The sequence below is a fragment of the Saimiri boliviensis genome, chromosome 10 (assembly GCF_048565385.1).
Source record: "Saimiri boliviensis isolate mSaiBol1 chromosome 10, mSaiBol1.pri, whole genome shotgun sequence".
NCBI lineage: Eukaryota > Metazoa > Chordata > Mammalia > Primates > Cebidae > Saimiri > Saimiri boliviensis.
In genome coordinates, this window is record NC_133458.1 from 116,086,825 (window position 1) to 116,109,690 (window position 22,866).

The 22,866-nt window shown below is 38.6% G+C and overlaps 1 protein-coding gene across 11 annotated transcripts in view; it reads right to left on the minus strand.

Annotated features, from left to right (window-relative positions):
* The window catches only part of SUGCT (succinyl-CoA:glutarate-CoA transferase), an 858,466-nt gene that overhangs the window by 693,571 nt on the left and 142,029 nt on the right, over positions 1-22,866 (minus strand). For all 11 annotated transcript variants that reach the window (XR_012512230.1, XR_012512232.1, XR_012512231.1 and 8 more), the window contains one exon: positions 20,184-20,279. Coding sequence is in view for 5 of the 11 variants with exons in the window: in XM_074379788.1 (XP_074235889.1) it covers positions 20,184-20,279 (96 nt within the window). In the remaining 6 variants the exon portion in view is untranslated. The remainder of the gene's footprint in view (positions 1-20,183; positions 20,280-22,866) is intronic.

The window sequence follows — 22,866 nt, forward strand, 5'->3', positions numbered from 1 at the left end:
GTGACACCCCATCTCTACTAAAAATACAAAAATTAGCAAGGCGTGGTGGCAGACACCTGAAATCCCAGCTACTTGGGAGGTTGAGGCAGGAGAATCACCTGAACTTGGGAGGCAGAGGTTGCAGTGAGCCAAGATCATGCCACTGCACTCCAGCCTAGGCAACAGAGAAAGACTCTGTCTTTAAAAAAAAAAAAAAAAAAAAGTACATGTTTAGAAATGTGACAGTAATTTTAGGATACTGGAACCTTCAATTAACTTTTAATATGCTGGAAATGGAAAATGTCAATATTGATAACAGGCATTTCCTTAAAGACTCAAAAATGAAATACCAAATATTCTATGCACTTTCCACAGAGCCTACTACTCTGAATTAATCAACATTTAATAATATGAACTAAACAGAGGTGTGTGGGTTTGTGTGGATGAAACATTACGGTTGATTACTCTGTTGAAAGATCAGAGTTCACAAATTGGTAATTTGTATTTTCTGAGCTTTGATTTTGCCTACATATTGCTCATACTCGTCCATAAGAAAGAGGTTTCTGAGTAATCTCTCAAGTCCCCTTTTGTCCCTGTATTCTGTTGTTCTATGAATTACAGAAAGTTAGCTTTCTACTAAGTCACTAACGACAATTAGAGATGTTCAAAAATCAAGTTATCTCCCTTTGTTAGAGGTGAACTTGTAGCTGGGTTGGAGAGAAGATGGATCAGCATCTAGCATAGACTTTCTCAGGGGCTTCCCGTACCAGGTGAGAGATTGATTAATTTCCTCCAACTAGGAGGATGACTTCATCATGGCCATTCTGAGATGCTGCATTCAAGACTGTACCACATGTGCAGGCACATTCACATGCATTTAATTTGGTCCTCAGAACATTCCTTTGAGGACTGAGTCAGGATCTGAAACCAGGTCCTTCTCATACCCCTTTTGTTTTTTTAATATTTGTCCATCAAAACCAAAAGAATGCACAGGCACAATGGTTTTGCTTCAAGTATACTTTTGTTTTCAGAACCTTCCAACATTCTGCCGGCCTACTCAGAAGGATGCATCTACAATGCCTTTGAACTCCTTTCCTGGTTCCTAAATGAATCCAGGTTTCTAACTAATTCACAGCCCACAATGTTACAAGTTTAGTCTGGTTTCTTTTTCCCTAAAACAGGTAGCACTTCTCACAGTACTGGATCCTTCCTGCCACTTTCTTGTTCATTTATGCCATCTTTCAAAAGCTTATTCCTGTTGATTTATAATTTCACTAACCAAAAGGGCTTAAGTCCTGTACCCTTAGAAATTTCATTGTGTGCCTGCCCTTTCAGATTATCTATAAACATGTTTAATAAAGAGGCCCAGCAAAATCCCTAGAGGGACCTCATTGTTTACACGTCTCCATCAACAGCAGGCTCATACATGCTACATTTTTTATCTCTATTAATATCCACCTGTGATGAAATCTTCCTTCTAATACCATGGTAACACAATTTAGGATAGCATTGTGAAACTTTTTGACTCCTTGAAAGTTTAAACAAATTGTTCCCTGCTTTTTTCCTGGTGCTTGTTTACCCTTTCAAACAGCTCAAGCATATTATGGAAAACAGGATACTTTTCTCCATTCATTATACAAAGTGGTCAATGATCCTACAATTTCTGGAGTTTACTAATACGAATGAGATTCAACAGTCAATAGATTGTAGATTCTCCTGAGTAGATTTCATTAAAATGTAAACAAGAATTCACAAATACTGAAGGGTGAGTGCAGTAACTTATTTCACATTTAGATCTATTTATTTCCTTGAGTTGCTTCAGACCCTCAGAATGGATGCCATAAAGTTTCAGCAATTTACTTATATCCATCAGGCCAATCAGGCAGAACATCCTGTTCTCTTATCACTATTTGATCTAATACGACATATCTCACCTCTTTGCTTCAAAAGACATGATGACAGTAGAAAGTTCTACATTTCAACAAAGACCAAAGCAAAGAATTCATTGAGTCTCCAGATCTCCTTTCTTCCCCATGAGCACCCTGATCATCAAGCAGTCTCACTGATTCTCCAGTCGACCTTTTGCCTTTCATGTATAAAAACGTTTTTATTTCTGAATTGTAGTCCTTTTTGTGCTGTTTCTTGAATTCCTTTATAGCCTGACTGGCTCCTTATTTACACCTGACCTGTCACACTTTGAGGTCTTCCCTGTTCTCACTCGAACAATCTTTTGCCTACTTTTCCCCACTACTTTTGCTTCTTTTACTTTATGAAATGGATGTAAAAGTCTTTATATGAGCTCCTAATCTTTGATACGACATATTTCCCTGCCCTTCTATTAATGTGTTTAAAGCATTTCCAGATTTCTTACAAGTTACAGACTTTTAAAAATATTACTTTCATTTTTTAACTTAATACACACATTGATTTGATCATAGTTCCATTCTCTAAAATTGAGTAATAATGTGATGGGGTTTTTTTTGTTTTTGTTTTTGGCCTTCATTTCCCTTTAGAATGTTAAATGTAATTGAGTGGTGAGCATTATTACAATAGTCACAGATTATTTCCTGTACCAATCCCTGTACAGTCCTACTCTAGTATAAGTCCATTTCTTGTGTAATTCTAACACTTCTTGCCCTATGTGGCAGACACTTGTGTGCAATCTTCTTTGAGTCACATGGTGTGATTTCTCTCATACTACCACTATTTGGGCTAATTTTCCAGTGTTCTCAATGAAATTTCACTACCCTTACCCTATTCGTTGGTCTCTGGCAGATAATCTTAACCTAGGGTCCAGGGATGACTTCTATGAAGTCTGAGAAGCTCCTGATATCACAGGCAAAATCATGCATGTATATCTGTATGTGCCTCTAAAAAAGGCTTTCATAGCTTTCATCAGGTCCTCAGAAGAATTACAGACAACAAGAAAGTTTAAAAGCCACTAGTCAATACTGTGACTAAGTATATATTTTATAGAGATATAATTTTAAATATAGATATATAAATGCTTAGTATACACACACACACACACACACACACACACACACACACGTATATATTTTTATTTATTTATTTTTTTTTTTTTTGGAGAGAGAGTCTCACCCTGCCACCCAGGCTGGAGTGCAGTGGTATGATCTTGGCTCACTGCACTCTCCACCTCCTGGGATCAAGTGATTCTCCTGCTTCAGCCTCCCTAGAGTAGCTGAGGTTACAGTTGTGTGCCACCATACCCAACTAATTTTTGTATTTTTAGTAGAGATGGGGTTTTGCCATGTTGGCCAGGCTAGTCTCAAACTCTTGACCTCAAATGATCCACCTGCCTTGGTCTCCCAAAGTGCTAGAATAACAGGCATCAGCCACCACACCTGGCCACAAATATATTATTATGTACTAACCATGTGTTTTCTCATCCACAGAGAATATATTCGTCCAACATTATTTTAAACATTTTTTACTGTTTTTATTATATTTAATCTGTTTTCATCATTTCTGTATACAAAATGTTATAATCCCATAATTTCATCCATCCCTGATGCTCTTAAAGATTTCTTAACCCAGCAGTAATAGTTTCCATTAGTTTCTACTAATTTACTCCTTCTACTAACACTATAAAAGGAAAATGAAATCAAGATACTTACCACCAATCATTCTATCCATTCTTTTTTATGCTTTTATCATTTATATATCTAATATGCATATAAATACTTGGGGCCTACACCTAACAAAACTGTTAATTTGCTGTCTACATGGATGGATTATTTTGCCATGCCCAACACATCATCTTCATCCAATACACCGCTAAATCCTCTTCTGCTGTCACTACTCCCTCCACTGCCTGCCACCAGAACCCTAGCAAGGTCTGTGTCAAATTGGGTCTCAAGCTTCATCTGCACTTATCAACTTTCTCCCAGTTTTTAGGTTAAACCCTAAACTGCCACTTAACAGATTCACTACACACAGAGTTCATTTTCTGGCCCCCCACATTAACGCAACACCTCAATGCACCATTATGTTTGCTGAACAAACCTCAGATTCTTTTGCAATCTACACAGTAACACCATTATAAGTTTTGTTCCCTGCCCCCCGGCTTCTTTGAACTAGGACTGAACTTACTGATTTGATTCAGTAAGGAATGACATGGTAGGGAAAAAAGAACAATGCACACCCCTTCTAAAGATTTTTGAGATGCATTTTAAACAATGACCAAAAATATATCTCAAATTTAACTATGTAAAAAAAAAAAAAATCCAAGGCAGATTCCAAAAATCTAACAAGAAAGATGAGCTTATTTTTAAGACACACAATCCTCTTAATTCTTTAATGTTGTATTCTTCTATTTGAGACAGCACACTAATAGAGGTGGTGTTAAATCAGAATCTCCATCATTCTTCATCGATGGGATATTATCAGATGAAACCATGGGGTTATTTACAATGGAAGCGCAAACACTCTTGCTAGGATGTTTTCAGGATAAGAGATCTCTTCAGACTTCCTTGAAGTAGTTTTCCAAGGCTGCTGCTAACCAAGTAATGTTCCAGTGACCCCAAGGTGTGAGTCATAGCTATTAAAACCTAGAGGTCCTCTCGGAACCAAAAACAGTCATTCCAAAGCAATAAAGATAATAAAGAACAGAAAATCTGGAATTTATGTGGCAAACATTCAACTAAAATTTGGCAGTTTGATTTTCAGTTTGTTTCTCTTTAGAAATAAAGCTTAAATCAGTACTATGCCATTTAAAGTTTACATGGCCCAGCCTGTAAGATGGCTTATACTAACAATACTAACAGTGCTAACAATTCTATCGAGCTTGATCACCATTTATAACACTGAGGAAAATTTTCATTGAGAATCTCAGCATGGAACTTCACTCCCAGTTCCTCTCCTAGGATCCACATGTTTCCCTGCCCCTCTACAAGCCTACCGATCTGCTCCCCACTGACCCACACCTTTGTCATGAACACATTGGCCAGGAAGAGGAAAAGATTCTCCATGGCCTGGAGTTCTCCTCTAGTGGACAAAACCTTATAGGAACAGGATCTCCTGGCAGTTGAGGAACTGGATTATCAGTTGAGAGATGACGATAAGAGCAGCAGGTCTGGGGTCTCTGAGCTCACGTAGTACTAGCAGTCACAGCTACTGGCTACTGAACATATGCTATGTGCCAGACTCATGCCATATATTTTAAATGCACTGTCTTGTGACTTGTCACCAAAGCCCATGAGGCAGGTAACATTATCCCTATTTTATACTTGAAGAAATAAAGGATTAGTGAAATGAAGCAATGTGTGAAGGTCTGTCTGACTCCAAAGCTCATGCTTTTAAACACTACATCTAAATGTGCTGCTATCTCTAGCAACTTCTTGAGTCTCAGCAGCAACAAGTAAAAAGAAAAAGGGAGAAAAAAAATTCAGCAATAAAGGAGATGGGAGTGCAAAATACTATCGCTGAAGAAGTGATGTTTAGACTGTGCCTAAGATTAAGAAAGGGCATTTTAGGCTTGTTTTCCATTATTTAGATAAAGTTTGTCCAACCTGCAGTCCCCAAGCCTCATGCAGCCCAGGACGGCTTTCACTGTCCAACAAAAATTCATAAATTTTCTTAAAATATTATGAGATTTTCTTTTATTGCATTTTAGGTTTGGGGGTACATGTGAAGAACATGGAGGATTGTTGCATAGGTACATACATGGCAATGTGGTTTGCTGCCTTCCTCCCCATCACCTATATCTGGAATTTCCCCCCCCCCCGTTATCCCGCCCCAACTCCCCACGCCCTGCTGTCTCTCCCCTGATCACCTCTACAGACCCCAGTGTGAGATGCTGTCCTCCCTGTGTCCATGTGTTCTCATTGTTCAACACCCACCTATGAGTGAGAACATGCGGTGCTTGATTTTCTGTTCTTGTGTCAGTTTGCTAAGAATGATGGTTTTCAGGTACATCCATGTTCCTACAAAGGACACAAACTCATCGTTTTTGTGATTTGCTTGTTTAGCTCATCAGCTATCATTGGTGTTAGTATATTTTATGTGTGGCCTGAGATAATTCTTCTTCCAATGTGATGCAGGGAAGCCAAAAAATTATCTAAATTTTAGATAATGTCTTAGAAAAATAAAACTGATTTTCACTAAAATGTTTCAAAGTTAATTCTGTTCCTGGTCACAAGAAATCATATCAGAATAAATGATGTTTAAAAAAAAAGAACCCTAAATCTTAGAAGTAATTACTATGGTGGCCTTATTATTTGAACAAAAGAAAATGCTATGTAAAATAAAACTGTATTTTTTTACATTAATAAAACCACTTTCTTGGCTACAATCACCCAAATCAAGTATTTGCCATACATTTAGTGACATAAATTAAATGCACCCCCATCCTGAAGAGGAAATATACACACTCACAAAACACACTCAAGCGCGCGCGCACACACACACACACACACACACACCTGCTACTTTATGACTTGTTTTCTACCCTTGTTAACTGAAACAGAGGAAAAACCACATCAGATTCAGGGGGAGGAGTATTTTGCAAGTAGGTAATTTATTTCAAGAACTAATTTTTCTCAAGCTAGTCATCCGATCCAGAAAAAAAAAAAAAAAATCTAATCTTCCAAAGCATAGTCCTTACCCTTTTCACCCTTCTTTCCTAATATGTAGACCTAACCAGTTGTTAACAGGACCTTTCCTAGGAACCTCATACATCTCTAAATGTATGTCTTATCCCTCAGGATACTACATTACCTGTAAATGTCCCTATATTCATCTTCATGGCCGAAACTAACTCCCTACAAGATTACACTTGGAACACTGTTTTCTAAGCTGACTCAATTTTCTTTATAAAAATACCCGTGAGACACCTCAAAAAACCAGAAAGCTCAGCACTTCCTCCAACAATCACATCTTAGAGGCTGATGCTAATTTCAGGATATAGCCTTGCTTCCTTATGTTCTCAATAATTTCTACGAAGATCAAACCTATATGTTTATTCTGTGTTGCCATGCTCAGCAGCCCAAGATGCCTTTTTCTCAGTGAGCCCATCACAGCATCTGCAGGGTATTCTCTGCTGAGGTTATATAATGACAGACTAACCCATGCAACAGGGAAGAGAGTAGGCAGCAGTGAAAATTCAACAAAATGGAAACCATTCCCAGGAATCTCTCTCCAGGACTTTGAACCATAGAGAAAGATAGTTTTACCTTAAATAATCAATGTGTATATCAGTAGCTCTAAGGATGGGGAGGAAATCATCTAATAATAATATGATCATGTTCAGGGATTCTTGCAAATCCCCATTGAAAAATCCTGTCTTGTTACCAGGTTACAAGAGTGACATCTAGTGGACTCATGTTAGAATGACAACAAAGGTCTAAAGAAAACAAATCACCTGAGCACGCATCTTGTTAAATTGTAGATTCTGATTCAGTAGAATGAATCTGTTACTTCTAACTTCCAGGTGATGCCCATGCTGCCACTCCACAGACCACTAAGAGTCACTAGGACCTAGAGCAGTTTGCACCTGCTTTAACCCTCAGGAGAGAAGGAGGAAGAGGCACTTGACAACAAATAATTTCCGGTTTAAAAATAGGCCAAATGAATTATTAATATGATTCTTCATAATGTTCCTATTTCACTAGCCCCACTCAGCATGCACACATGTCATCTCCTGTCTGGGCAGGGTCCCTGAAGCAGTACTCCTTTTCCTAAATACCAGAAGCAAACTTAAGAAGGAAACAGCATACTTCACAGCCATACTTATACATGAACATGATTTGTTCAAGTCTCCAGTACAGATTCACTTCAGTACTTGCCAACTCACAGGCTTTCTCCCATTGTTATATTATTTGCCTAATATTGAATTATATTAAAATAGTAATTGGTACCATATCAAAACGCAGTTATTTTCACTCCAGGTAGTCTGCACCTAAACAGAGACCCATCAGGGTACTGTATTAGTGCTAAGCACACCTACTCAGAATTTCAACAAGATTTGCACTGGACACCTCCAGGAAAAAAACAGGATGTGTAACTACATCCAAATCTAGCTGTTTCCAGAATTTAGTCCTGTGTGATTTATTTGAGCTAAAGAACCTTGACCTCCACACAGAGCCACAAGGCTAGACTCTTAGCTGTGAGGTAATATGTGTGCCCCTTCAGAGTGGAGGTATGCCAGGCCTCATCTAAACTCCTCTCACCAAGGCCTCCATCTTGGGTAGATTTGAACCCATTATTTGGTTCTAGGTCCACAGTTCTAGGACCAACAACAATTTCCAACACTGAAGGAAATCAGTCTCTTTTCTCCAACACACACACACACACACACACACACACACACACACACACACACAAAATCCACTTTCCAGTTCAGTAAAGTCCTTCAGTGTAAGATGATCAATCTAGGACAAGTAATGAATTTTAAGCAGCAGTACCCCTGTTTCAAAAAAACTATCAGAAGGTGGAATTGTTCTGGTTGAAATGGGGTGGGAATACTTGGAAATCTGTCTACTTGGTTTCTACCCAGAATATCCCCGACCCTAGGCCCTGGAATACTCCTCTCCTCGTGTTCCAAATATTCCTTCCCATCCCAGTTCATTCCCCACCCTACCAACCTCACAGAAATACAGTTGGAAAACCAGAAACGATGAGTCTCACAACAGCTAAAACCATCCCCAACTCCTGTATTGCTCAAGGACAGTACTGTTCTCATTAAGTAGGTGGAACTATTAATAGTTAGAGTTGCTTCACTATACTATCACTTACTTATGATCCTAATACAATTCTAGCATATGCAATCAAAGGATTTATTCAAAAGATGTACAACCTGACTTTCTGAAGGAAATTTGCTTTTAAGTCATAACTAAGGATCCCTGTAATGAGTAAACAACAGAATTGTTTATACCTCTTCAATTGCTCTTGGCAGTCCTAAAGGGGAAATTCTGTGGAGGAAAATGTCAGATAATTATTTCTCAAAAGTAGGATGAAGATGGAAAATGAAACTAAACATGCATCATTGTATCATCTGTCTATACAGTACAATGGGCTCACATCCCTCCATCTCAGTTAGAATCCCAAACAAACTTGTGACCTTGCACAAGTTGTCTAAACTCTCTATGCTTCAGTTTCTATACCTGAAAGTGAAGATAATACCAATAACTATTTTAAGGGCTGTTGTAAATATTGATTTTATATATATATAAGGCATTTAATAACACATAGTAATCATTCATAAATGTTACATCTGACAATTATTATAATGATTAAGATAATATTACTAGGACTAATGACTGAATATTCAAAATGGCCTTTGATTCTTTTAGATAATTTTAGCCAAATATGACAGGCATAGAAAATATAAAAAAAATTAGTTCTGCATACATATTAAGAATGCAAGAAAAGCTGAAAAGATCCTAATGGAATTAGAGATTTATTGCTTTTACTTTCCTTGCACCAACTTCTATTTTACCTTTTAACGAAATACATTTAAAACACTACATGTCAATTAGAGGGAATTCTGAATTTAAAAAATCATAATGGTCTTTGAATAGTTGTAAGTGCATTTATTCCTTGTGCAGTAGTTACCCATGGACATTATGTTGCCTTATTTATGTTATGTTTAGAAATTCTGTTTTAAAACAAAGACAGTCAAATATTTTCTAAGAAGTAGCCCAGAGGGTGGCAGCTATTATGCCAGTAGCTGGCACATCTGCCTTAATTTTATCTGCTCTTGGACTGCCCAGTGACCTATATTCTTCAGACTGTGGCAACCCCTCGGCCAACTGGTTCCAAAGTAACCAGGATCTTCAAACAAAAGATTTTGTTTTGCTTTGACAAGAATCTCAAATGTGTAAGGATCAAGGCACATACAAGCTTAAAGGCAAATATTCAAAAGCTACTTGGCCAAAAACTTTAGAACTAAAGGGGCTGGGGTTTCCTCAAGTCCATGCCTTAATTTACCAGAAAACCAACTTCTGAATATTCTAATTTGTCAGTGCTAATTAATCAAAAGTTTGTAGAAGCATCTGAAACGTGATCTAATGTATTTGCTATCACCTACTCTTTTGTTCCCAATAAATCTCCAAGTACTTTTTAATGGGTAAGCATTATTGACATCCTTCGCAATTTTAAGGTTATGAGACTAAGTGTTTAAAATATTCTATTTCCTTCACTTTTTAAAACCAAAAGAGAAATCTCCACAATTTTTTACTCTTACAAAGGTGAGTATATATCTTTTATAAAGGTAGGTTCCCATCTTGTGAGCTTCTCAGAGATTACTCCTGAAAATCATTTTTGTCATGGTTCCTTTTGTTAAGTATGAATCTATACTCAATTTCAATTAATTAAACCATTCAATAAACTAGAAGCTTTACTCCTTTTAACAACTGCGTGATGTTGCCATACATTATTCTCCTCAACTCTATTAATTTTAATAATGCTATATTTGGACAATGAGCTGAAGGCTACAATTTCCAAAAAAGTTCTCAGAAGAGGTTTTTAAAACAGAAAAATATCACAGCATGTTGTCCTCTTTTCCTCTTTAAAAAAATGAATAGAAATTAAGCTAAAAATCCCATAAAGTTAAGAAAGAAATTCAGCTCTATATCTTTATTTACTCTGCCCCTAAGCTTGCATGGATAGTCTTCATAGAGACTATTTCATATTTTCATAGAAACTATTATTCACAACAGCTATAATTATTAGTTCGACACACCAATAATAACAGGAGCCACCTTCTACTGAGGGCTTACTAGAGTCAGATACTGCACAAAACAATTAGTACAATGATCCCTTTTAATTCTCCATGTCTGTCTGAACCCAAAGCTCAAGTTCTCCCAACTTTGCGTACTATATTGCCTCTTAGTCCCTTGAAATCAAGGGCCCAGTTCTTTCTCATTTGGATGCTTTCTGGACTAAAACACTGCCTACTCAACTGGGGGCTCAAGAAATTATTTTTTAATTGATTTGTCAAGAGTCATTTGAAAGCAATGGACTGAAACCACGGTTGGGAGTACCTATACTTGCCCTACAACTCAGAATTCAAATATTCTGTATCAAGGCCAGCTATCAGGTTTGGTCCCCACTAGAATCATAATAAACTTGATATTTGTTAAAGAGATGATGGAAACAAATTGGAAGGATTCTAGAATCTGCCCAAAAAAAAAAAAAAAAAGACACACATCCACCATGTATCCAGCACTGAAAGGACTATTCGTTTGCATATAGTCAGAAAGGAAACAAGTTTTAAAACCTTAAAACCATGGTTTCTATATTCTAGAACAAAATTGCTTAATGTTTCTAAGCTTCCCTTTCATCAAACTAAAAGCAGCAGTAAAAAATTTATAAATACATATATACATGTATGTATACATATATCTCCCAGCTACACAGTACATGTCCAGTGGTAACCAGCATAATTATTATTACTGTTATTACTAGTACAGCAATTATTTTAAACATGTGATACAATTATATGCCTGTTTATACCTCCACACTTTGGTGACTTAGTGTGACTATGGCAAAATAAAAAAATTAAAAGTCATATAAAAAGAGACAGGTGTATATCATTTACATTTTGACTTTTTAAAAAAAAAAATCCTTAACATGGGTTTAAGTAAAAAAAGAAAAGAAAAAGATTCCCAATATTACCTAATCTGCCATGATTTAACAGCACTTTGACATTTTTCTACAGAATGATAGCAAAGTACTGCATATCTTCAAACCTGGAATTTACTGCCTGTCTGAGTCTCTGCTTCTGCCAAATTAAATATACAGTATAATGTCCCTACCAGAAATAACATAGCACAGCTTCCTGCTCTACTCCTTGGTTGAATAATCCCAAACTGGAACAAGAAAGTTATTTTGTTTAATCATATAAATAATTGTTTTCTCCAACCTCTTGAGTTAGAAGCTATTTCAGAAGAAAAGTTTAGAAGAAATTACCATGTGAATTATCAGGCCATTTAAAGGAAAATTCCCTTTGAAAGGCTCATGAAAGAGCATAAAAGGAGAATTCTCATTAATGAACTACTCAGACAGTCAACTACCCCTAGCTATTACACACCACCTGAACTCCTGGGGTCTCCCAGTACTATAAAAATTCTTGGTCTGAAAAGCACAGACAGCATCATAGAATACATGACAGAGGGCTTCCATCCAGCAAACATCACCCAAAATTTTTTGGAAGAGTCTTGTATAGTAGCACATACAGAAACAGGATAGTATTTGGAAAAGACATTGCTTGGAAATCAAAGAAAGGTTGGTGGGCTTTTTAAGGTTAAAAAAAAAAAAGTATGATCCGGCCAGGCATGGTAGCTCACATCTGTAATCCCAACACTCTGGGAGGCCAAGGGAAGTGGGTCACCTGAGGTCAGGAGTTCGAGACCAGCCTGGCCAACATGGTGAAACCCCATCTTTATTAAAAATACAAAGATTAGCCAGGCGTGGTAGCACACATGTGTAATCCCAGCCACTTGGGAGGCTGAGGCACAAGAATCGCTTGAACCTGGGAGGTGGAGGTCGCAGTGAGCTGAGATTGTGTCACTAGACTTCAGCATGGACAATAGAGTGATACTCTGTCTCAAAATATATACATATGAATGTGATTATCTGCTTATCCAATAAAGTAACATAAAGTGATAGAGAACATAAAATGCAGATGCAATGCCCTTAGGCAAAATATGGAAAGGGACACTTTCTCTCTTGTGACAGGAAGGAATGCAGTGATCTATTTATAGGTACACACACAAGAGTTTGGGAGGTACAGTAGAGAAAAGATAAGGTAGCTCTCTTCTGATTGCACTAATTTTAAGTGAAATAAGAGACAAAGTCTTTATCTAAGGATGAGGAGAGAGGGACAAGATCTGAGAGAAGAGAAGATGTGAGGTAGTCATCTCAGTGAGGGAGAAAATAAATTACCTCAGTGAATGTGGCAGTATTGCTGGGTAAGCCTAAGGGGCCACTTGAGAGAGATGGCCATGGATTGGGAGGGATATCAGTATAGTAGCATATTTTCTTCTGGCCATATGCACCACTTGACTGCAGGCCAGGAATAGATGGACTCTTAAGTCTATTCACACTGGGATTTTGCCAGCTGAGTATGAAGGCAAAGGTATAGTCAATGATAATAATTATCTAAGGCCATTAGCAATGGCTCACAGCTGTAATCTCAGCACTTGGGGAGGTCAAGGTGGGAGGATTACTTGAGTCCAGGAGTTCAAGACTAGCCTGGGCAAAATGATGAGAGCCTGTCTTTAAAAATTTTTTTTAAATAGCTGGGCATGGTGGTGTGTGCCTGTGGTCCCAGCTAGTACTCAGGAGACTGAAGAGGGAGGGTGACTTCAGTTTGAGGCTGCAATGCACTATGATCACACCCCTATTCCAGCCTGGACAACAGAGAGAGACTTTGTCTCTAATGATAATACAGTCTACATCTGGAAACTTAGTGCCCCTACTAATAGCACCAATATCACCTTGAAACAGAATCTGCATCTTAGCAAGATATCCAAATGACTCATATGCACTTTAAACTTTGAGAAATGCCAAGTGAATGGGAGTGGGAGCCAGTGAGAACAGGAAAGGATCATTACAAGACAGGAGAGGTTAAAAAAAGGAGAGGCTGGACTCCTTCAAGGGTCCTCTATGTGGATTTTGCAGCCTAAAGACTGACGACTGGAGAAATTATTGGGTCAAAAGAAGACAGATTAACAGACTCATATGGGAAAATTGTCCAAGTGATAACAGATGGCCGAAAGGCTTGGAGTCCTGGTTGTAATGGAGGCAAATAGGTATAAGGAGTGATGTGATTCATTCTGGTAGTATTTTATTTATTTTATTTGAGACAGGGTCTTGCTCTGTCACTCAGACTAGAGTACAGTGGTGCAATCAGAGTCATTGTAGCCTCAACCTCCCAGGTCAGGTGGGAGGCTCAAGCAATTCTCCCACCTCAGCCTCCAGAGTAGCTGGAGCCACAGGCTTTTGTCAGCACACCTGGCTGCTGCTGCTTTTTTTTTTTTTTTTAAGAGAGAGACAGGGTCTCACTATAATGCCCAGGCTGGTCTCAAACTCCTGAGCTCAAACAATCCTCCCACATCAGTCTCCCAAAGTGCTAAGATCACAGGCATGAGCCACCATGATTGGCTCTAGGAGTCTTTTTAAGGAAAGCTTATACTCTTATTCTCAAGACTGGCCTGTTGGGCAATTTACCCTGTTATGAGGGCAACACTGTAGCTGAAGGAGTTGTGGTTTTATCAGAAGTGCAATAAACTGTGAGCTTCCTCAATTCCTGCTGCAGAAGGAATGGGCTGGGAGACAGATGGTCTTACCAGGAACATAGTCTAGTGGGCTTCTATTAGATCCTCACATCAGCTTGCCCCTTGGGAAGGGGTTCACTCTTCATCAAAACTCAATCGTTAAGCATTTAGTGTAGTGGTAGCTACCCAAAGATCTGTGGACATAGACTGTACCTGCACTAGAGAGCATAAAAACTTATAGAAGACTAGAGGAATTCATTGCTCTTGAATAGGAGAAAAGAGACAAGGGACCTCTGAATCCAGAAAGGAGAAGGGAGAAAGAGAGAGAGAGACAGAAGATGAGGAGAGTCTTGTGCTATTCAGGACAGTGAAACTCCCTGGTAGCAATCAAAGGGTATGGTTAGAAAGGTGAGGTCTCGTATTGTAAGACTGGATACATTTCATCTATTAAAAAAAAAAAAAAAACTGCTCTTAAAATGTAAGAACAGATGGTGAGGACATGGAGAAAAGAGAATGCTTATACCCTGTTGGTGTGAATGTAAATTAGTACAACTTCTATGGAAAACAGTATAGAGATTTCTCAAAGAACTAAAAAATAGAACTACCATTCAATCCAGCAATCCCACTACTGGATACCTGCCCAAAGGAAAAGAAATCATGATATCAAAAAGATACTTGTACGCACATGTTTATTGTAGCACTATTCATAATAACAAAATCATGGAATATACCTAAGTGCCTGTCAACAATGGACTGGATAAAAAAAAACTGGTATATCTATATCGTGGAATACTACTCAGACATTAAAAAAGGGTAAAATCATGTCATTTACAGCAACATGGATGGAACTGGAGGCCATGATCTTACATGAAATAACTCAGAAATAGCATATCAGGCTGGGTGCAGTGGCTCTTGCCTAGAATCCCAGCACTTTGGGAGGCCAAGATGGGTGAATCACCTGAGGTCAGGTATTCAAGACCAGCCTGGCCAACATGGTAAAATCCTGTCTCTACTAAAAATACAAAAATTATCCAGGTGTCGCGGTGCAGTCCTGTAATCCCAGCTACTGGAGAGGCTGAGGCACGGCAAATCACTTGAACTTGGGACGCAGAGGTTGCAGTGAGCTGAGATAGCACCACCGCACTCCAGCCTGAGCAACAGAGCAAGATTCTGTCAAAAACAAAACAAAACAAAAAATGGCCAGGTACAGTGGCTCAGGCCCATAATCCCAGCACTTTGGGAGGCTAAGGTGGGCAGATCACTTCAGGTCAGGAGTCAAAGACCAGCCTGGCCAACATGGTGAAACCCTGAAACCCCATCTCTACTAAAAGTACAAAAAATTAGCTGTGATGGTGTTTGCCTGTAATCCCGGCTGCACAGGAGGCTGAGGTGGGAGAATCACTTGAACCAGGAAGGTGAAGGTTGCTGTGAGCTGAGATCTCACCACTGCATTCCAACCTGGGCAACAGAGCAAGACTCCACCTCAAAAAAGAGAAGGAAAGAAAGGAAAGAGAGGAAGAGAGAAAGGAGAGAAAAAGAGAAAGACAGACAGACAAGACAAGACAAGACAAGACAGAAACAGCAAGTCCATTACTGCATGTTCTCACTTACAAGTGGGAGCTAAATAACATGTACACATGGACATAGAGAGTGGAATAACAGACACTGGAGACTCAAAAATGTGGGAGGTGGGAGGGGAATGAGGGATGAGAAAGTATCTATTGGGTATGACGTACACTATTTGGGTGATGATCGCACTAAAAGCCCAGGTTTCACCACTACCTAAGTGGTGTAACAAACCTGCACTTGTATGCTCTAAAATCTAATTTAAAAATAAGTAAATAAAAACTCCATTTTTTCCACTATATTCAGTATCATCTCCTGTCCTCATGAGTGTATTTGTGAATGGATCTTCTATGATATTGGAAACAGGTAGAGGTCAGTGTAGGTCACAAGCAACGGAGGGCATGCAAATGAAGGTTCCTAGATGGTTAAGAAATTTGGACGAGAGTTTTAGATATATGCAGGCTAGGAAACTAAGAGAATTATCTTGTTAGGCATGTATCTAAAGGGCAGTGGCCCCACAAACAACTATGCTACATAATAAAATATATTAATTTTGAAATCCAGCTATCTTCTTTCTCTGCACCCTCCTCTCCCATCTCTAAAAGCTTCCTGTCTTTAAGTATAATTGTTTAAAGGACTGGGAAACATACCTATGCATTAAAAATATTAACAGGGGCTGAATGCAGTGGCTCACACCTGTAATCCCAGCACTTTGGGAGGCCAAGGCAGGTGGATCACTTGAGGTCAGGTGTTTGAGATAAGCCTGACCAACATGGTGAAATCCCATCTCCACTAAAAAACAAAAATTAGCCAGGCATGGGGGCTTATGCCTCTAATCCCAGCTACTCAGGAGGCTGAGGCAGGAGAATCGCTTGATCCTGGAAGGCAGAGGTTGCAATGAGCCAAGATCACACCACTGCATGCCAGCATGGGCGACAGAGTGAAACTCTATCTCAAAAAAAAAAAAAAAAAAAAAAAAAAATATATATATATATATATATATATATGTGTGTGTGTGTGTGTGTGTGTGTGTGTGTGTTAACAGAAATATTATGTACCATTAATCCCTTGGGCTAAATGCTTCTCTGTGGCAGGGTCCACTAGAAATGGAAACAAAAGAAGCTGTGAAATCTAAAACTTTTCGTAAAAATCTGAAACCTGCCAGATACTGTGGCTCACATCTGTAGTCTCAGCTACTCGGGAACCCAGCTAATGGGAACACTTGAGCCCAGCAGGTCAAGGTTGCAATAAGCTATGATCACACCACTGCACTCCAGCCTGGACCACAAAGTGAGTGTGAACCAGTCTCTTAAATATATAAATACATAAATACAAATCTGAATTCTCAGGAAAGCATCCACCAATATGTTCATCAAGTAGCAAAATGATTATCTCAGCTTTGTCTACCTTTATATAACTTACTTAATATTAAAAAGCTGGCAGCCAAAGAATAGGGAAGAAAACGGCATGAGTGGATAATCAATCTGAGAAGTTAAGAACTGCATGCTTATAAAATAACATGCAAAACAAGGATCACTACTTTTCTGAAATTTACCTTCCATGCATTCGACGTACATAATCTTTCAGAGAGGGTTCAACAAGAATTGAGGAGAGTGAGCTGGGCATCTTAAGTAACTCCTGTAACCATCAGAGTCTTCCATTATAGACAGTCAGCCCAAAACTCAGACAACTTAACATAGACGCAAAGCTGTAATTATTACAGAAAACTGAATTAAAATTATCCTGGCATTCACCCACAAAAATATTCCCCCAATCTATTCTTAAAATTGAAAACAGGCCGGGGTCTCTAAGCATATCTAGGGCCCATCTTGGTATGCTAGTTTCATTTCAGCTAAATTTGCATTTATTCCTTAATCACAGTGCTGAACTAGTTCTTTAGAAGAGGAAACAAATTAATTCTGAGCTCTTGAGGAAATACCCTGGTAGATTTCTTATTTCTTACAGATAACAAAGCTGCAATCAACTAAAATCAAATAAGCATAGTATCCATTTTATGTGAATGGCACAATTCAAACAGTAAAAGCACAATTCTATCATTGAAGAACAGACACAGACACAGATACATACACACACACCACACACCACAAACACACACATACACATGCACGCATGCGCGCACACACACACACACACAGAGGGAGGTAAGGAAACAGAGAGAGACAGACAGAGAGAGAGAGAGAGAGAGAGAGAGAGAGAGAGAGAGAGAGTCCTGTGCCTTTTACTTTCCAAAATAAAAGCCAAGGTTCTGAATTTTTTACTTTTTTACCGCATAGTGAAATAATTGAGGGCATACTCAAGATGCCAGAACTCTAGTCTAGGTGCACATGCCCAGAAGGGATAGCTGAAGTCTATTTAAAGCTTTTTAAAATGACATTCTATTTTCAAAATGAGCAAAAAATAAACTATAAACTTAATGTTTAAATGTAGTAAACACCTACCTAGTGATGGGATTTGGAATTACACTAGAGAAACCTGCAACTAAGAAATGCTTTCCCCATGTACATCAAAAGCTGAAGGCTAGGCCAGGCATGGTGGCACTCTCCAGCCCTTTGGGAGACTGAGGTGGGTGGATCACTTGAGATCAGGAGTTGGAGGCCAGCCTGGCCAACATGGGAAAACCCCATATCTACTAAAAATACAAAAAGTAGCCAGGCACATTGGCACATGCCTGTAGTCCCAGCTACTCAGGAGGCTGAGGCAGAAGAATCGCTTGAACCTGGGAGGCAGAGGTTGCAGTGAGCTGAGATTGTGCCACTGCACTCCCACCTAAGAGACAGAGCAAGACTTCGTCTCAAAATAAATAAATAAAAGACAGAAGGCCAGACTTCCATTATTTGAGATGATTTCACATAGATTCCAACATCTATTAAAATACCCTTGAGAAAGACCTCTATTATCACTGATGAGTATAAATGTAGTTGCTCAGACCCTTGACCGAGGAGCAAGTTTGATGGAGACCCTTGGTAGGGGTAGAGTTGATAAAGGGAATTGAAATCACATTTTCTTGTCAAAGGTAGCAGGATCTGAAAGAATGTTCAACGAGGAGGCAGGGTACCATAGTTGGAATCCATCTGCCCAATCTAGGTATGAGATTTCTTATCTGAAAAACAAGAAGATGAAATCTGATGATCTTTAGCAAATTCAAAAATGTAATGACTTCTGTGAAATGAAGCAGGTCAGGTTAGAAGCATAGGGTCAGTCACAAAGAGCTAGGAAGTGGGGAAGCAAAATGTCACTAACGGTGGTCATAAAACCAACGGTAGAGGCAAAGGAGAGGAAATGGAGAAAATACCTCCACAATTGTAACTACATCTAAAGATTAACTCAATGTGTTGAAAAGCAGTTCTACAGTGAAATCACAGTAATGCCTCAGGTAAGGGGCCACGAATATAAACAGAGAGGGAAGAATCCTAGGTTCATATTGCGTCAGTGCTTTCCTCAAAACCTGATTTTTAAAAATGGAAAAGAAACTAGTTTTGCCTAAGGAAATAATGTCTTAAAGCTAAAAGGATGATTAGCAGCATTGATTAATTTCCTGGTAAATGAAAAATTCTGACTTTTTTGCATTCTCCCAAGAGCACTAGCATTGAAATTACTCCAGTAAAGTTCACTCATTCATTCCACAGATATGTCTACAGTATCTAACATGTGCTTCCATTGATTGTGAGAAGACATACAATGATAAAAAAAAAGTGACCTCTACTCTTAAGCGCTTGCAATAGAGTACAGAAGATATGGCAGATACATGAATAAATACAACACACGGTGTAACTGGACCAAGCAAAGGTTAGGGATTGGAAGAAGAGCTAGGTTTTGTTTTCAATTTTATTTTTGAAAGATCACAGTTACTTCACATATCCATTTACACTAGCCAAAGTCAAGAATTTCTAAGGACAAGTTTAGACACTTAATAAAGAACAGCAGCTCCTGAGCCATCTGCTTTGTTCCAAAAATGAAGAACTATCACACGCATATTTTCATTTTACTTCAATCCTGTGAGAATATTATTGTCGGATGGGGTAGGTAACATTTGTTTTATAACTGACATGATTAACAAATCACGCTTTATAAAATGGCTACAGTCAGTGCCTCTTTTGGGTGGAAAAAGAAAAAGAAAACCATCATATGGGCCCAAAAGTCACTCACTTTCAGCGAGTTCCTTTGATCCATTTAAGAGTCCTGTTACTGATCTCTTTCTGATGAAGAAATAGGCAAAACAGAACTTAAAGTGAACAACGAAACCTTGTTATAGGCAGACAAAGATACATTAAAAAAAAAGCTAAAGGATTTTTTGCATATAAAGGAATCATTTTCCAAAAATACATCACATAAAACAGCAAATTACAATAGCCCAAACTTAGACGGCCATAGCCTTACCTGGTAAGGAACAATACTTCCATGAGCTGTACCCCAACGTTTTGCTTCCTTTTGACCAATAAGATAATTTGCAGCTATGTGGGACAAACACGCCACCTACCAGGAAAAAAAGTAAATACATAAAATAGAACAGCTAGTTTATCTATACTCATAAACAGAATGTTATATTATGAAAGTTATTTCACTTCATGTCATTGTAGAAGAAAAAAAACTGTCCATCAAGTTAGAAAATATACAGGCACTTGTACTTTAATCACACAAATTAAGAATGGTGTTACATTATTGCATGAGACTAAGTAATAGTCAATTGAGAAATATAAACAGATAAACGTTCAACCCTTAAAAAGATTATCTGAAAGCAGAGGTTGACCAAGCAGATGGAACTATGGGCCAGCCTTTATCATCAAACCCACAGCAATATACATCAGCAACTCATGTATTTTTCCCCTCTGCATGTATCTCCTTTTATTTTGCACCAAGATGATACCAAACGAGCCTGTGTCATCACTAAGTAGACAGATGAACCAAAGCCAGGAGCCACATTTCTCTAAATTTCTGATGACATAAAAAAGTAATAATAATAACCTTCCATTTATTTAAGTCATTTTAGCCAGGTCTTCTGTTACTTGTGGCCCAAAGCATTCTGACACAAAAGATCAAGATTATTTGACTTTTCAAAATTAATTAGTGGATCATCCTCATTTAAAGAAACATTACTGTATCTCTCCCAATTTGCTCCTAGCCCCATACTCTCATTGTCATACTTAATTCAGTTTTTGAGAACTGCAGATCTGTTAAAGGGGTCATCTAAAACCTTAGAGTAAGTTTCTGACTATTGCAGTATTTCACGGACAGATCTCGACAAATCTACAATAGTTCAACTCAGTATGACAATAATATGAGGATAATGAATTGCTTCCTGGTGATCTGCCACAAATATCTTATGTTCCAATGATACTTATGGTTCCACCACTGCAAAACTATGGAAAGCAAGTAATCAAATGATTTTCCATGAATTCCATAAAAGAATAAAAAGTGGTTCTGGCCACATTACATAATCATGATATAGCATCAGCTTGCGTTTCCCTTTCTAGATCATCAGATGTGATTGGAAAACCCACCAAGCCAGTCATTAAAACATACCCCAAATTGAGATTGGCTCCTGGAACAACTCAAGGCATGATTTTTCAGGCCTTTTCTTGCCCCCTACCTAGCACAGCAGCTGTGCTTCCTACAAGAAATATCAATAGAACTCAGCCTGGATGAATCTCCTTGCTGCCGCAGCCATTCTCCTTTACTTTATTTTTGGGACTTAAACTCACTTTTATGTTCATTTACTGCTCTGTCAAAATTGGAACTGCCTTGTGGCAGCTGGTTTGGCTGTACAGCCCAGGTGGCAAAACTAATAAACTTTGAGTCATCCACTTCTGGACTTCCATCTGGTCTTGGGCATTTGAACCATGGAACATTCCAAGGCTGCCTGGGGCCACCTAGTGCTAATCACCATTTCACAGATCACTTCTGTGTCTTTCGAAATGGAAAATCAAATCAACATTTTGTAGCAAAAATGCCCTGGATAGGAAGTTCAGAAATGGCCGGTTGAAACCTGGATGGTTTCTAATCTCTGTCGACCTCTAAATAGTTCCATGACTGTGGGTATATAAATTACCTTCTTTGATCTTCTGATACATTCTCTATAAAGTCTTGGCATTTGAGCTAAACCAAAGGTTTTCAAATTTAAAAAAAAAAACAGAAATGTATCCAACCAATAATACATGAAATCCTAACATACAAATATGTAAGCAGAGAACAGCTCAAGTGCTCTAGATGAAGCAGAAGCAGTCCTGCAACACCACCCCAGGGAGCATGAACACAGAACGCAATCTGCAAAATAGTAAGTAATCTTCAATGTGCTTATAGGGCAAATTTGGTATACACTTCGGACTCTATTATTCCTCTTAACAATCTGGCAGATAAAAAGACAAAAGGGACTGAGTATGGTGGCTCATGCCTGTAATCCCAGCACTTTGGGAGGCTGAGGCAGGTGGATTACCTGAGGTCAGGAGTTCAAGACCAGCCTGACCAACATGAAGAAACTCTGTCTCTACTAAAAATACAAAATTAGCTGGGCATGGTGGCACATGCCTGTAATCCCAGCTACTCTGGAGGTTGAAGCAGGAGAATCACTTGAACCCAGAAGGCAGAGGTTGCAGTGAGCCGAGATCGCACCATTGCATTCCAGCCTGGGCAACAAGAGCGAAACTTCATCTCCAAAGGAAAAAAAAAAAAAAAGACACAAGGGATACAATAGCAGGAATTTTCCCAAGACATTCCTTCCTGAAATTGGAGACACTTTCTGAATTCTGAGATCTCTTCTCAGATCTAGCTATGTTGTTGTTCTTTTTATTTATTTTTTCATTCAAACAAATCATGATGAATGTCACTCTCTAAGGGGCTCTGTTGCTACTGAAGGCCAACAAGCAAATTAATAAAGGTTATTCTGTGCAAGTAGTCAATCACAAAAGGCTTGTTATTTCTTCTTCTCTAATTTCAAAGTCAACAAATCAACATCATCAAGGGCTGCATGAGATTATCACAGGCCAACTTATAAATCCTAAATTGATCTAAGAGAGTTGCCAGGAATAGGGAAGGACTGGATTCTTGGCTGGATATCAGCTTGGCT